General features: G+C 25.5%; 1 protein-coding gene across 1 annotated transcript; it reads right to left on the bottom strand.

The window, feature by feature from the left end:
* Window positions 1-7,670, bottom strand: LOC145831465 (nucleoporin NUP35-like). The gene is made up of 4 exons (XM_082938735.1): window positions 7,439-7,670; window positions 6,957-7,133; window positions 5,897-6,186; window positions 1-922 (listed from the first exon to the last, which is right to left on the bottom strand). Exons 1-4 carry the CDS (start codon window positions 7,639-7,641, stop codon window positions 687-689), a joined length of 906 nt encoding a protein of 301 aa, XP_082794861.1. The 5' UTR covers window positions 7,642-7,670; the 3' UTR covers window positions 1-686.
* Window positions 7,671-14,638: the final 6,968 nt, after the last annotated feature.

Genomic DNA, 14,638 nt, shown 5'->3' with positions numbered 1-14,638 from the left:
TAAATTAATATTATTAAATACTTATAGCACCATTATAAAATTTGTTCGCTCTTTAAAAAATTGAGTGACATTTTGACATATTCTACTTAAAACATCTATGTTAATAAACCTTGGTATAAAGTCTAATCATTCGTTAATAAAATTTCATAGGTTTTTGTTATAGATTAATAATAAAAGGAAATAAATACAAAGATTTGAAATAATTGTTATGGTACTAAAATAAAAACACTGAACAAGTGTAAATAAGTTATAAACTAAAATTATTTCGGCTATAATTTATTACATACTATTTAATTCTTTGAAAGTGAATATTGTTAAGGTGAAATACAACCAAAAACAATCAATTTCTTTTATAGATTCAGAATTTACATTCAATTTCGTTTATAAAAAAAGAAAAGCTAATAAATAAATCTTAGCAAAAGTTGGTTTAAAAGTATTACTAACAGAAAAACATCCATTAAGTAAAAGTAACTGTCAAGTTTTTAGTGTTTTTAATGCATCAGAAAAAACAACTTTTAAAAAATACTGACAAAATATGTCAAACTACTTTCAAAGTTTAAACTTAAAAAAGTACAAACATAACTTATAAAACAAGACGATATTAGACACTACTCATTTTTATATTTCTAATGTTAATACTGAAATGAAAAGTCAATAATAAAAAAACTCTTCATTAGTCTTTTCCCTTATCCAAACATGTAGTCAAAAGCCTTAGACATAATTCCTGTACTTTTCTGTGGCGTGCAAACATTGTTACCCACTTTGTTTTCGTCTACAGCTGTTCTGTAAGCAGAAGTAAGTGGTCTAATTGACTGTTTTAGATTATGGGGTGACGAAACAGAGTGAGTTGACATATCAAATGACACTTCTAAATTTTGCTTCGTTCTTTCTATTTCAGCTAATTCAATACAGGGGGTAACGCCTATATGATTTATAATAAAAAAAATCAAAAGTAATTTGCTTAGAAAAAAAATTTGTTTAGTTAGGATATGTAATAAGAAATAGGTGTAATTTTCTAATAAATTTTCATTTGGCAAATTATAAAAGAATAACCTCACTACTTATCAATGATATTGTGTATAAAACTTGTATTTTGTCTTAATAGGTATTTATAAAAGTTGGATATTATTTGGGGTAGGGAGTACTTGGGTGATGTTTGCTGAAACATGAAAACATATGATTCGGATGTGTTTTGGCTTCATTAAAAAAATTTATAAAAAAAATTCATAAAAAATTATACACTCCCCAAAACTGATTTGACTTCCAAAAATCACACATTTGTTTGACTTTTTAACTTTAAAAGTAATGACGTTTATTGTACATGTCCTAGACTTATAATTTATATCTTAAAATTAACTTAAAAAGCTTATAACTACATGAATTCATTTAAGTATATTTCGACTGCTTTTGATATATTATTACTTCATATTAACACACAGTATTAATACTTTTTGTAAAGTTGTACTTTTTTCTAATTTTCTATTAAATAATATTAATTTTTTCTGCTGTTTTTATTTTTAGTTTCTTTGATTTTTAATGTCAAATGTGTGGAGTTAGTTAACCAGAAAGATATTACTAATGTAATGCTATTTCAATAACATGTTGAAGTAGATATAAAATACATTCTAAATCACTTTCAGCTGTTAAGTATTATTATTGTTGAGAGCACCTGACAAAGTGTAAAAGAATTAAACCTATACATTAAAATAACTGCATGTAAATATATGAAAACTGGTGTAATTTTATTGTTTTGATATAAAGAGTTATTATTTACTGAGTTACCAAATTTTCTCCAGATTTTCAAAAGTTCGTCCAGCTTTTTAAAAGTACACGCTTTCGGGTCTACTTTAGTTTAAAGTTAAGTTTAAGGTAAAACACTGTGTTAAAAAGTATAAAAACATTGAAAAGCTAGTGTAAAGCTACTGTGAATGTGTTTCTTTATAAAAAATTTTGATAATGACAATTTTTTATCTATACAATTAATTTTTTTGTCGAATCGAAATTTTACTACCTTACATGTAAAAATTGTTTAGAATTCCTGGATTTTTATTGATTTTTATTCAAATTATATGTTTTTCCAGGTTTTTTAGCATAACTTGTCAAATTCGAATCGAAATTTTACTACTTTACATGTTAAAATTGTTTAGAATTCCTGGATTTTTATTGATTTTTATTCAAATTATGTTTTTCCAGGTTTTTTAGCATAACTTGTCAAATTCCAGGTTTTTTCAGACTTTTCGGCAACCCTGTATTTAATCAAACAATAATTGATTATTCCTATTTAGTTAACTTTCAAGTTAGGTTTAAGTATGTTATGGTTTTTAAATTACTAATAGTACAAGTTTTCAATGTACTTTACATTTTCATTAATTAATAATAAATTTGTAAGGTTTTTTAAATGTTTTAACTCACTACTTTAAAAGCTTTGTATAAAATCTCTTTTAGTTTTAAAATCATAGCAGTTTATTATTAGATTTACTTTATATAGCTGCTATATACAAGACTTAACTTATAGCAAGGTATAAACAATTATCTATATAATATATAAAAGCTTATACCTTGCTAAGAGCTATATTATAATCCTGGTAGAATTACATTTTACTAGGTATTAAGTTGATATTAAATATCATTTAATTTATTGTTAAGAAAAAAAAAACTATAGCATATTCTTAGTAGAAAAATATTATTAGATATCCGACTTAATAGTTGTTGTGTTTTTTTTTTTGTTAAAATGGTACTACATTTTTTTAGGACACCTTTCTAGTTAATTTCTTTCGGAAATGCTTCAGGTACACTTTATTATAGTTATAATTTAATACTATTGATAAGTTTCGTTTTACCTGGGTTTTGATAGAACATATCCTTCACTAATAATTTAGTCCACTGTAAGTAGAGGGCTTCTGAATATGCAGAAACACAATCTTGCATTTTTTTTATTTTGGGCGTACAACAAATGCTAAAGATATCAATAGCAAATTGGACCAAAGAATTTGTTAAAGGATATATTCTATCAAAAACTTAAGAAAAATGAAACTTGTTAATAGTAGTAAATGATTACCTTAAAATCGTTTACGTGAAGCAATTACGACAGAAATTAAAAATAAAGGTGTCCTTAGAAACAATATAGTACCATTTTAACAAAAAATTAAATCACAACAACTATTAACTCAGATATCTAATAATATTTTTATACTATGAATATGCTTTAGGTATTTTTTTTTCTTTAACAATATATTAAATAATATTTAATATCAACTCAAAGCTCTTAGTAAGGTACAAGCTTTTGTATATTATATAGATAAAAGTTTATACCTTGCTAAGAGCTAAGTCTTGTAAATAGCATTTATATAAAGTAGGGGTGGGCAACGTATGTTCCGCGGGCCGGATCCGGCCCGCAGAGTGAAAATGACCGGCCCCCAACCATTTTTTAAACTTTAATGGGATCCGGCCCGCAAATTAAAATGACCGGCCCGCAAGCAAAGTGACAGGCTCGCGAAGGGTCAATATTACAAATTTTTTATACATATTTACAAATCAAAACTGTAAGAATTTGACTTTAAAAACATGCTTTAAAATTAATTTGTAAATTAATGTGTACATATAAATATACCATTTTGTCCTAATATTTTGTGTTGTTCTAACTTAGTTGGAATATCGTATTGTCAAATTACCCCAAGCAAAGTGTTTTTTAAGTACGATACTTTACATACGTACCTTTGTCAATTACAGTGTCAATTATACTTATAGACATTGTTTTGGCATCTGACATGTCTTAATATATATCTTAAGTTGTCAGATTTGAGAAAGATTTGTGAATTTTAAGGATTCAATAAAGTGATCCACTGTATCAATATAACTAGATTCCAGTAGGATCCAAAACTTATATTTCAATTAGAATCCGACCAGATCCAGATCTCAACTTAAAATTAGTATCCAGTCCGAATTGGATCTAAAAAGTCATTATTCTACTAGATCCGGACACTGGATCTAGTAGATAACTAATTCAAAATGCTCTGGCCCGCAAAAGACTAAATATTTTCAGATCCGGCCCGTTGATTGAAAAACGTTGCCCACCCCTAATATAAAGTAATATAATAATAAACTGCTATGAGTTTAAAGCTAAAGGGGATTTGATACAAAGCTTTTAAATTAGAGAACTAAAATATTTAAAAAAAACTTACAAATTAAGTTTTAATTATTATAAATCAGGGTTCGTGCGCGAAATTTTTTTCATTTAGACTGACTGAGACCAATTTAGCCTGACATTTTTAAAAAATAAAGAAAATCCCCTTTGGAAGTCATTTTAGGTATTGGGGGTCTTGATTAGTACTATTGTAGTCTCCGACTTCAACAAGCTTTAACCCATAAATATTTTGAGCTTTAAAAATATGTAAAAAGTAACTCATAGCTTAGTTAAAACTCAATAAAATAAGACTATATTGTGAAAAAGGTGATAAAACCCCCTATGACATTAACATAACAAATCCAGTGATAAGTTTTGAAAGAAGTGTTATATCTAATCTATTTCTAGTGTAAAAATTATTTAAATTATTGTTCAATTTAATTAAGCACAATAAAAACATTATAACCAGAAGATTTATAATAAAACAACGTGCATTGTCGTGTTTTATTAAAATTCAAAATTAAACGCTTACAAAGTATTAAAATTCAAACAAACAGCTAAGTTTTTGAACTAAACAGTAATGTTTAAGTTGTATTTTTTTAATGAACTTTCATAATTATGACGTATATAATGTACTCAAAACAAAACAACGAATATTCTAAAAAATATTTTAGAGACTCAATAAAAGGTTTTAAGCATTATATATAAATACTGACTGATTTTGTCCTTAATAACGAAACCTTTATTTAGAAATAAATTAACATCTCAATTTGATCTTAAAAAGATTTCTCTTTTTTTTTTATGAAAAAATTTCAAGCATTTGAACTGAGAAAAACTGAGATTCTTAAATTTTTAAATAAAAAAACTGATTTAGCCTGACGCGCACGAACCCTGATAAATGTAAAATACTTTAAAAACTACGACCAATAGTAATGCGAAAACAATAACATTATTTAACCTAACTTAAAAGGACCAAATAATTATTGTTTGATTAAATAAAATCTCTTTATATTTAAACAATAAAATTACACCAGTTTCAATATATTTACATGCAGTTCTTATAAAATATATGTTTAATTCTTTTAAACCTAGTCAGGTGCTCTCAACAATCATAATATGTAATAGCTGAAAGTCATTTCTGTTTCATATCTACATAAACATGCAATTGAAATTACTTTACATTAGTAATATCTTTCTGGTTAACTGACTCCACACATTTTACATTCAAAATCAAAGAAACTAAAAGTAAAAACAGCAGAAGAATTTGCTTTTAATATTAAAAAAAAAATTATTTTACAGAAAAAAAATTTGCATATTTTGTGTGATTATGACGTCATGATATATCAAAAAAAGTTTAGGTGTTTTCAAATGTATGCCTTTAATTATTAGCTTTCACTTAAGATATAAATTATAAGAATAGGACATGTACAAGTAATTTTATTACTATTTAATTCGAAATGATAAAATAATATGTGATTTTTGGGGTGCAATTAATTCTTTTTTTTTGTAAACTTTTCTTAATTAAACCAAAACACATCTGAATCATATGTTTGCATGTAAATTTTACAATAAGATCAACAAATGTACTGTACTCTTACCCCTATATTATGGTTAACAAAAAATTATTTTGTGAACAATCATAAAATCAAAAATTAAACTCAACATACATAAAAATCTATTTATCTATTATAAAACATATTATTCACTAGTGTTACTTGTCAAAACTTTTAATGTTTAATTACTTTCATAAACTGTAAATTTACTAATTCTAACCAATCATTATATTTCCAGAAAGTATTTTTCCATTTCTACTCAAAGCTTTTTTTGCTTGAATGGAACTTTCATACTTGACATGCATATAATTACCATCTGATTTAGCATTTTTGTGGCATATAATGGTACCAAAATGCGAAAACTTTTGCAAGACATATGAAGCAGACATTGCAGGAAATCCAAATATTGTGACCCAGGTGTCATCTAACTGAGATTCATTTTTAAGCTGTTCTCCTTGAGTGTAAAATGGGTCAATTTGAGTAGGTGATGATTGTGAACTTAGAATTGTTCTGTACAAAATTAACATAGTAATATTACACCTCAAAATAATAAGTTTGATAGGTAAAAATTTTGAAATTAGTTTAATTATAAACTTTAAGGCTTATTTATACTAAAGTTGTTAAAGATTTAATTTCTTTTTCTTTATAAAACTATTTCGATTTTAACAGACTATTATTAATTATTAAATCAAACAAAAACTATTAAGAGTAAAATACCTACTAGTAAACTTTAGGTGTTATCTTTTAAAACGGGGTTTCCCAAATTTTTTTTTCAAATAGCTCCCTTTAGAGAAAATAAAAAAGCTATGGCCCCCTTGTACCAAGATTACTAAAAAACTATTATAAAAAACACTTAAGACTTTATTTGCTGTTCATCTGCAACTCCAGAATATCTAGTGTTAGTTTCAAAACTTGGCGGAAAGCCTGTCTTGAACCATATTAAGCACACAAAAATATGTGTACTATTGGTTATTCTACAAAATTATATAAGAATTTATTTTTTTGATAATAAGATTGTAAACAAATGAGTCAAGGCCAATGACTTGATAAAAAAAAATTGGCCAACACATTGCTCCTGTTGTTAATTTTTAAAGTACTGTAATTTTCTAAAATAAAAAAAGAGGTATTACAGATAATGACTAAAATAGTAGAAATAAAAGTTATGAATGAAATTTTATCATTTCTAAAAAAAAATATTTAGTTAAGATTTACAATATCTAAATAATACGATTCAAAAATATCGTATAAAACAATTCAAATATTGATTCAACTACTAATACCTATTTTTATTTATGTAATTAGATTGGTTGAGGGACAATGATGTATTGTTCAGGCTGGTATGCATTCTCGGACTTGATTTTATTTCTTCAAAATTTTCTGCAAGAGATTTGACTGGTGGTGCATGTATTTTTGTTTGGCTGGTAAACTTATTGGCTGGATCTTTGTTTGTTATAGACCTGTAACAGTTTTAGATCTTTTAAGACATTTAGTTATTACATTTTTACATTAACAAACGTAAACAAATATAATTAATTTTTATATAGCCTACCAATAATTTTTTTATCTAAAACCGTAAATTTAAATCTATGCTTCAAACTTATTTCATTATAAACAACTTAAAACTTGTCATTATATGTTAAATTATATTTAACAAGTTAGAGTATAAGTTTAAAACTAGTCATGTTTCTATTTTTTTATGTTTGAGTAAGTAACATTGACTATTTTAAATAGTTCAAAAAAAAATATTTATTACGATAATAACCTGAAATGTGGTGAAGTATGTTCAGTAGATCTTGGTGAGCTGAATAAATGATTACTTTTTGGGCTTTTTGAAGGTAAGGTTGTATCTCCAATCAAATAACTAGGTAGCATTTTTGAAGATTGCAGGCCAGTTTGAGGTGGAGAGTTACTTTGTTTTGGACTACTGTAAGGTGACCCCAAAGTCATTGGTTCAGTAAAATCCATTTTGGTATAGATTGAAAACTTATTACTTATTAAACTACAATCAATAAACATAATTAAAAATACTAAACACTGAGATTAAGCAGAAACTTAAAATACTAGCTTTTTACAAATTGCAACAAAAAAATTCATATAAAATTTTATAAATTTTATTAGCTTACTTTTATTTGTAATATTTCTGCTTAATTTTAAAACCGATATTAAAAGTTTTGAAGTTTGTGTAACTTTTTTAAGTTAAACAATGCAAATTAAATCTAAAATCAAATGGAAAACTCCATGATTTTCAAATTATAAAAAAGTTTTTTTTTCTCAGTTAATGGTTTAACATTTGCTCGAAATATGAATGACAACTGCTAAGAAATAAAATGTTGAGAAATTTTCAAAATATTTTTTTATTTATAATAAACTATGTTCAAACTGTATTTTTAGGCAAATTGTTTAATTTTCCTATGTTTTTTTAACTTTTTCATTTTTATAACACTAAAACGTGTATAGCTTTGGATTTTTTATAATCAAAATTAGTACATAAAAACTACAGTTTTTATACTGATATGATTAGTTGTATAATGATAAAATATTAAACTTTGCTTTTTTAAGTTTTAGTCAATAGTGTTGAACAAGTTAAATAAGGATCTAAATATCTAATTATATAATAAATAGTGATGTACCAGACCCACAATTTTGGGTCCAGCCGGACCCGAACTTTTTTTCAAATTAGGATCTGGCCAGACCCAGATCCGGACTTTTTTTCAAATTAGAATCCAGTTGGAACCGGATTTTTTTTCAAATTAAGATCCGGATAGTGAGTCCGGTACATCACTAATAATAAACAACAGTATTATTCATTTTTATCTCATATAATCCTCAGTGGAGCTTTAGTTTACTAAACACATTTTGCAGAAACTTACAATTTAAAAGTTTTTATAAATATTATGATGTAGTAATAATGAAGGTTTTTGTGCAGTAAGTAAAGTTTGAAAAATACACTGCTTTTAGTTTTGTTATTGGTTTAAGAATTTGTGCATTTTGTAAAAGTTTTAGTAATTGCTGTTACATTTTATTTCAAATAAGGAAAGGTTATATTAGAAAAGTGTTTTAAACTACTTGTGTGCACGGCTTAATTTTAGTTTGACTTTAATTTAATTAGATTTAATTTTGCTAAAAAATAATTTTAGGTAATAAGTGCAGGGTTGCCATTTGTTTTTTCAAATTTTTTCCCAGGTTTTATAAATTTGTTCCAGGTTTTTAAAAGAACACAATTCTAAGTTTATTTTGAGTTTAAAGTTAAGTTTAAGGTAAAAACTGTGTTAAATAGTATTAAAACATAAAAAAGATACTGTAAAGGTACTTTAAATTCGTTTTTAATAAAAATATTTTTTGATGATGATAAATTTTTTTTATTAATATGATAGATTTTTTGAGACAAATCAAAATTTTAAAACTGAACCTGTGAAAATTATTAAAATTCTAGGTTTTTCCAGGTTTTTTTTAGTGATTTTTGTTCAAAATTCCAGGTTTTTTTTTTCAAAATTTCCCAAATTCCAGGTTTTTTTGCCTAAATTGTCAAATTCCAGGTTTTTCCAGGTAAAGTGGGAACCCTGGTGATTAGAATTGTTGTTTATGTATAAAATTTGTGAGTCTGGTTTGTTGTAAGGTTAGTAACTTGAGTTTAATATGTTAAAGGATACATTTGTACAATTATTATCTATATTAGATATTTCAGCCAATTACAAAGATAATTTAGAATACAACAAAATTCAATCCAAGGCAATGAAAACGAGATATTATGTTTTTCAACCCACCATCAAGTTGAATTGTAAGTTTTAAAAAAGGCAACTAATTTCAAATTTAATTAGCACATACTTTGATAAAAACCACCAAAATAAAAAATACTCAATAGCAACACATTAAAAATATCATACAGTTGTACAAGTAATTTTAGAAGCAAAATAATAGCACACAACAATCAAGTTGTTTATTAATTAGTTTTAATCATTTTTAAAAAAATTTTGGTATAAATCTTCTAAACTAGAAATTAAAACAGTTAAACCATAAAAGCTCTGAAAAACATAGCTGATGTAAACAAATTCAAACAAACAGCTAGGTTGTAGAATTATACTGTAATGTGTTAACTGTATTATTTTTAATGAATTTTCTTAAATGTTAAGTATATAATCTAATCAAACAAAATAATAAAGATTATAAGAGTTCTTTTAAAGATTCAACATAAGGTTTTAAGCATTAACAAATACTGACTGGTTTTGCCTTTAATAACTAAATCCTTATTTAGAAATAAATTCACACTTTAATAATATTTAGTCAAGAAAAATAAATACTATTTTAAGTTTTTTTTCTTAATTTAGAAGTTTTAAAGCATTTGAAATGACACAAGCTGAAATTCTAAATTTTCAAGCAAAAAAATCTGATATTTTACTGATTTAGACCGATGCGCACAAATCCTGATATATTTTGTAAGTTATTATGAATTTCATAAGTTGTTAAAAATTTCTGATATATAAGATAAAACAATACAAAATAAACTATTTTGTGAAAAACAAGGTGGACCAGACCTCCCTATGACCTTAACAACTAAAACAAGTGATCAAAAATACTAAGTAAATGTATATTTGATTAAATTAACAGTAGGCACACCCTAACAAATTTAACTATCTTATTATTACCAATCAAGATTCCAACACTCTTTTCTGCATTTTCAAACTTTATAATAACTGGGTTGCCTGTTCTAAAGTCATAAAAACTGTCCAGAGTAACATTATTGGCCTGAGTTTTACAAAATTAAAAAATATATTTTTTTCAAAATCTATAATAAGTTCTTCAGCAAAATTTTAGGTAATTTCATAGGATAATGTTGCACCAATTTCAAAGGGAAAATATTTTAAACTTTAATTGTTACACTCTGATAAGATAAGTAGAGTAGAAAATCGCAGAGGGTAAGGGTTAGGGGAAACAGTGATAGTGAAAGATAAGAATAGTAAAAATTATTGAATAATAAAAAACTGAAAAATTAATTAATAAAAAAACAAAAAAAAAAGCTACCAATCAAGGGTAAGGGTTAGGGGTGACAGTGATATTAAAAATAAAAAGCAACTAACAAAATTCTAAAAAAATAATAAAATAAAACAAAAACAACTAAAAAAAAGCTACCGACCGAGAGTAAGGGTTAAGGGTAACATATATAATAAATATAAAAAAAATATTAATAAAAATTATTAATAAAAGACAAGTTTTTTGTCCAAGTTTTAGTAATAGTGTACCCTATATTTCAACTCTATACTTGTCTTATCAAAGTATAAAATTAATAGTGTAAAATATTTTCACTTTGATATTGGTGCAACATCATCCTAGGAAATTACCACATTTTATATTTTATGGTAAAATATTGTTACAAAACAACTAAATTTTATTCAAAATATAGTAGTAAAAACTTTCCTGAGAACTAAAAAATAATTTAAAAAACTATCATGACTTTCTTAATAAAAAACTATCCTGAGTGTGTGCCAACTCTGTTATGATAAAACTTTTGAAAAAAATTTAAACTATTATTCTAATATCAGAGTCACTAGACTTTGAAATAAAGAAGCTAACCTGAGTTACATCAAACTAACTGGAGTTAGCCATAGTTTTTGAAATTTTAAACTAACAGGAGTTCTCCTCATTGTAATAATAAAAAATAAAATATCACTTTGAAAAGGGTTTGAAATTAAGAAGAACACCAAGTTTTAGAATAAAATCAAATTCAAAAAACTAGTTTAAGGTTTTTAAAAACTCAAAAATTGTACAGCTATCTAGAGTTGACTTTTTTCTTTATTTTAAACTAGCTTGAGTGCTTGAAAACTGTATATATTAATTATCATTTAATTTCAATTATTAACTGACATACAATTTAATACTAAATTTCATTGGTTACACATTCTTAAATGCTAAAAGGGCTATAGTTTTTAAACTTCAACAAAAACTTATAGTGCCTCAAAAGATACCAATAAGTATTTTAATTAATCAGGCTTTACCTAAATTCATTCTGTAATAAGAAATCTGTACAGCTTTTTATCTTTTCATTATGAAAATTTGAGAGGTGCTGTGCTATTGATAAAATTAAATGATGAAATTCAGTGTTCAAAAAAGTAAATTGTTAGCATCGTTTAGTTTGTGTCTTATCTCAATTCAAACCTTTTAGTTTAGTATTGTTTATTGAACGGTAAAGAAAAACAAAACGCTCAAGTTACTTGATTCTACAATGTGGTGTACAAAAGAACCTATCGGTTATCTAGTTTGGATACAGTTTAACGCCATAAGTAGGACATTGTTGTCCTGGACAAGACATTAAAAGGTATCCGTAACCCGTGGTTTGCGACTCGATAACCGTAAGGTTCTTCGTGCACCAGGTCTTAGGACCAAATACTTTGAGCGTTTTTTATCATTCAACAAATTCTATTGTTTAATTTGTGTCTCATCTTAATTCAAACTTTTAGTTTTATAGAAGTAAACAAAAAAGATTTGTTTTTTTTTTCATAGTAAAAATCGAATGAGTAATTTATCTTTATTGAAGTAAGTAATTCAGCCTACGCACAGCTACAGACAACCTAAAAACGATTTTGCTTTAGCTGAAGTAATTTGGAAAAAATAATAAGGATGATAAGTTAAAAAGTATCTTGAAAGCCATAATTTTAATTAAAGTAGTAAAATAGCTAAACTTAGACACTTAAAAGCTTAGCAGCCACCTTCCTCTTGTGTTCGCACTTTTAACAAAACCAAAGGTGGAAACGCAAGAAATCATGATCTTTTTTATGATATGACAAACTTTATTTTGTCAAGAGCCGATAATATAATAAAGATATATAAAATCCCAAAAAAACATAAAGTAAACGTTTATTAAAACAAAGTTTTATTTTAAGCTGTTGTAAATAAATATTTAAGTACTATAATATCTATAAAATATTGTAATACGTTTTATAAGTCCTAAATTTAATTTTAGTAAACGACAAAATGATTTTTTTTTTACATTAGGTATCAGCCTGTAGTATTAAAGTTTGAAGAAAAAGAAATTTGCAGTTTAATTTTGAGAATAAGCGTGTAAGTAATAAATATTTTTAAATTTTAGTTTCAAAAATTAAACTTGCACTTCGAAAACAACTTTTTGGGTAAAAGTACAAACTAAACAAGAAGTGCTAATTCAAGAAGAAGGTAAATGTAGTATGAACATTGTGATTGCAATCATTAATAATTTGCTATTATACAGTTTTAATAAAGCTTAACATGATCAGTAATCTTATCAGCATTTTTAAACATACGATCCGATAACTCTTGAAAGTTAGAGTGAACTAGTTTAGTGATGCTTTTACTGTAATTTAATACAAGAGATCGAGCATTTTAAGTATTTTTCTTCAGTGAAAATGCTTTCGAGACAACCAAACTTAGTTCTTTGATAACAAATTTATTGAAACATCGTCTTGATTTTATTATAAGCAATAAAAATCCTTTTTAAATCATTTTTTATAATATTGCTTTCAGTATATTTAAGAAAATACAGCGGTTTGCAATAATTTCTTAAAGCATGTTATTTATGAAAGGTTACCAACTTTTGTTGTCGCTCGGTTAAACTCAAGTTTCGCTAAATTGGAATTAGGGAATATTGAATTCAAAGTTTCGTAAAAAAACTTGAAACTTTTTGAAAATAAAATTATCAGGTAGCGTAAAAATGTATCAAACTACTTCTTAAAACTAAATTTAAAAAATCCTACTAGAAAAGAATTAAGTAAAGTTGTTTAAGTTAAGGTAGTAACTTATTGCTACAAGCTTTTTTTGTATTACGAAATATCAAACTAGTTATAATACAATTATCTATTTATATTGCAACAGGTTGTAGGTGCTTGGCAGCTGTGAATTATAATTTTTTTTCGACAAATGTGACGTGAAATTTTTGCATGCTATTTTAGACTAATTATTTAGCAAAAAACTAAAAGTTAGCTTTGTGAAATTTTTTTATGTTAGTAACTGAAAAGTTATTTATGTTGTAGTTTTAATGGGTATAGTCTATCATAGCTGGATTTTGCAGGCTTAAATATTCATGAGGTTTAGATGAAGTTAAATAATTACTATTTTAAAGTTTTTGAAAAACAACAAAAAGTATTAGATCAAGTTTTTTAATAAGCTTGTTAATAAAAATGTTTAATTATCATTTTATAAATTATGGAAAAACTTTTAAAGAACTTTATAAGATTATGTTTTTTAAGGTTTGTTATCTATTCCAAGAGCTATCTAAGTTTTATTAAAACAAAATACTCTTTAAATGAACTTGAATCAAATGAAATAACATCAGTTGTATTTGAAAGCCTTTGTTTGATTCGAAGTTTTAAATTTTTATAATATAAATATAACGTTAAAAACGTAATAAAAATCTGTATAAAATTTTATTATTTGCAAATTAACATAATAAAATGTTGTAAAAGATAAAGGGCTCAGTGATTACAGTGCTTCCTCACTTATCCGGCCATATTGAGCAAGCTTTTTTTGTAGCTTTGTCCGAATAACTACAGATATTTATTTTTTAAGTACCTATTTCATATTATACAGTGCATTAAAAAAAAAGTTTGAACAATCAAATTTTCAGTAAATTTACTTTATTTTCGTTATTTAAACCATTAAAACAAACAAAGAATAAAATAAACAATACTTTAGTAACGTTTAAAATTTGTTTAAAGAAATTAAATTAAGCTGTAAACAGTTTAACTACTATCGGATAACTACTATAGTATTTTACTATATTTTCTGGAAAAGGAAAGGATGGAGGTTACGAAAACAACGCGAATTTATAGCATTACCAATCAACAATAAAGGTAACTTTATTGTTCTACTGGCATTTGCACAAGCATTTATTATTACCCTGTTTTTATCATTTTTTGTTCCATCCGGCCGGTTGTAAACTGATGTGAAGGTAAATCCAGGCAACATTGTAAAGTACAATCCGGTTTCATCACAGTTA

Source organism: Thalia democratica, chromosome 3 (assembly GCF_965202585.1).
Source record: "Thalia democratica chromosome 3, ktThaDemo2.hap1.1, whole genome shotgun sequence".
Lineage (NCBI taxonomy): Eukaryota > Metazoa > Chordata > Thaliacea > Salpida > Salpidae > Thalia > Thalia democratica.
This window is presented reverse-complemented; position numbering and strand designations above follow the sequence as displayed.

Bases quoted from the DNA above. Each gene is read 5' to 3' on its own strand.
- LOC145831465 (XM_082938735.1), bottom strand. From the start codon at position 7,641: ATGGATTTTACTGAACCAATGACTTTGGGGTCACCTTACAGTAGTCCA. The intron at 6,187-6,956 runs GTATTAGTAGTT...AATTTTGTACAG, and splicing joins AATTACATAAATAAAAATAG to AACAATTCTAAGTTCACAAT. The intron at 923-5,896 runs GTTAGAATTAGT...TAAATCATATAG, and splicing joins TTCTGGAAATATAATGATTG to GCGTTACCCCCTGTATTGAA.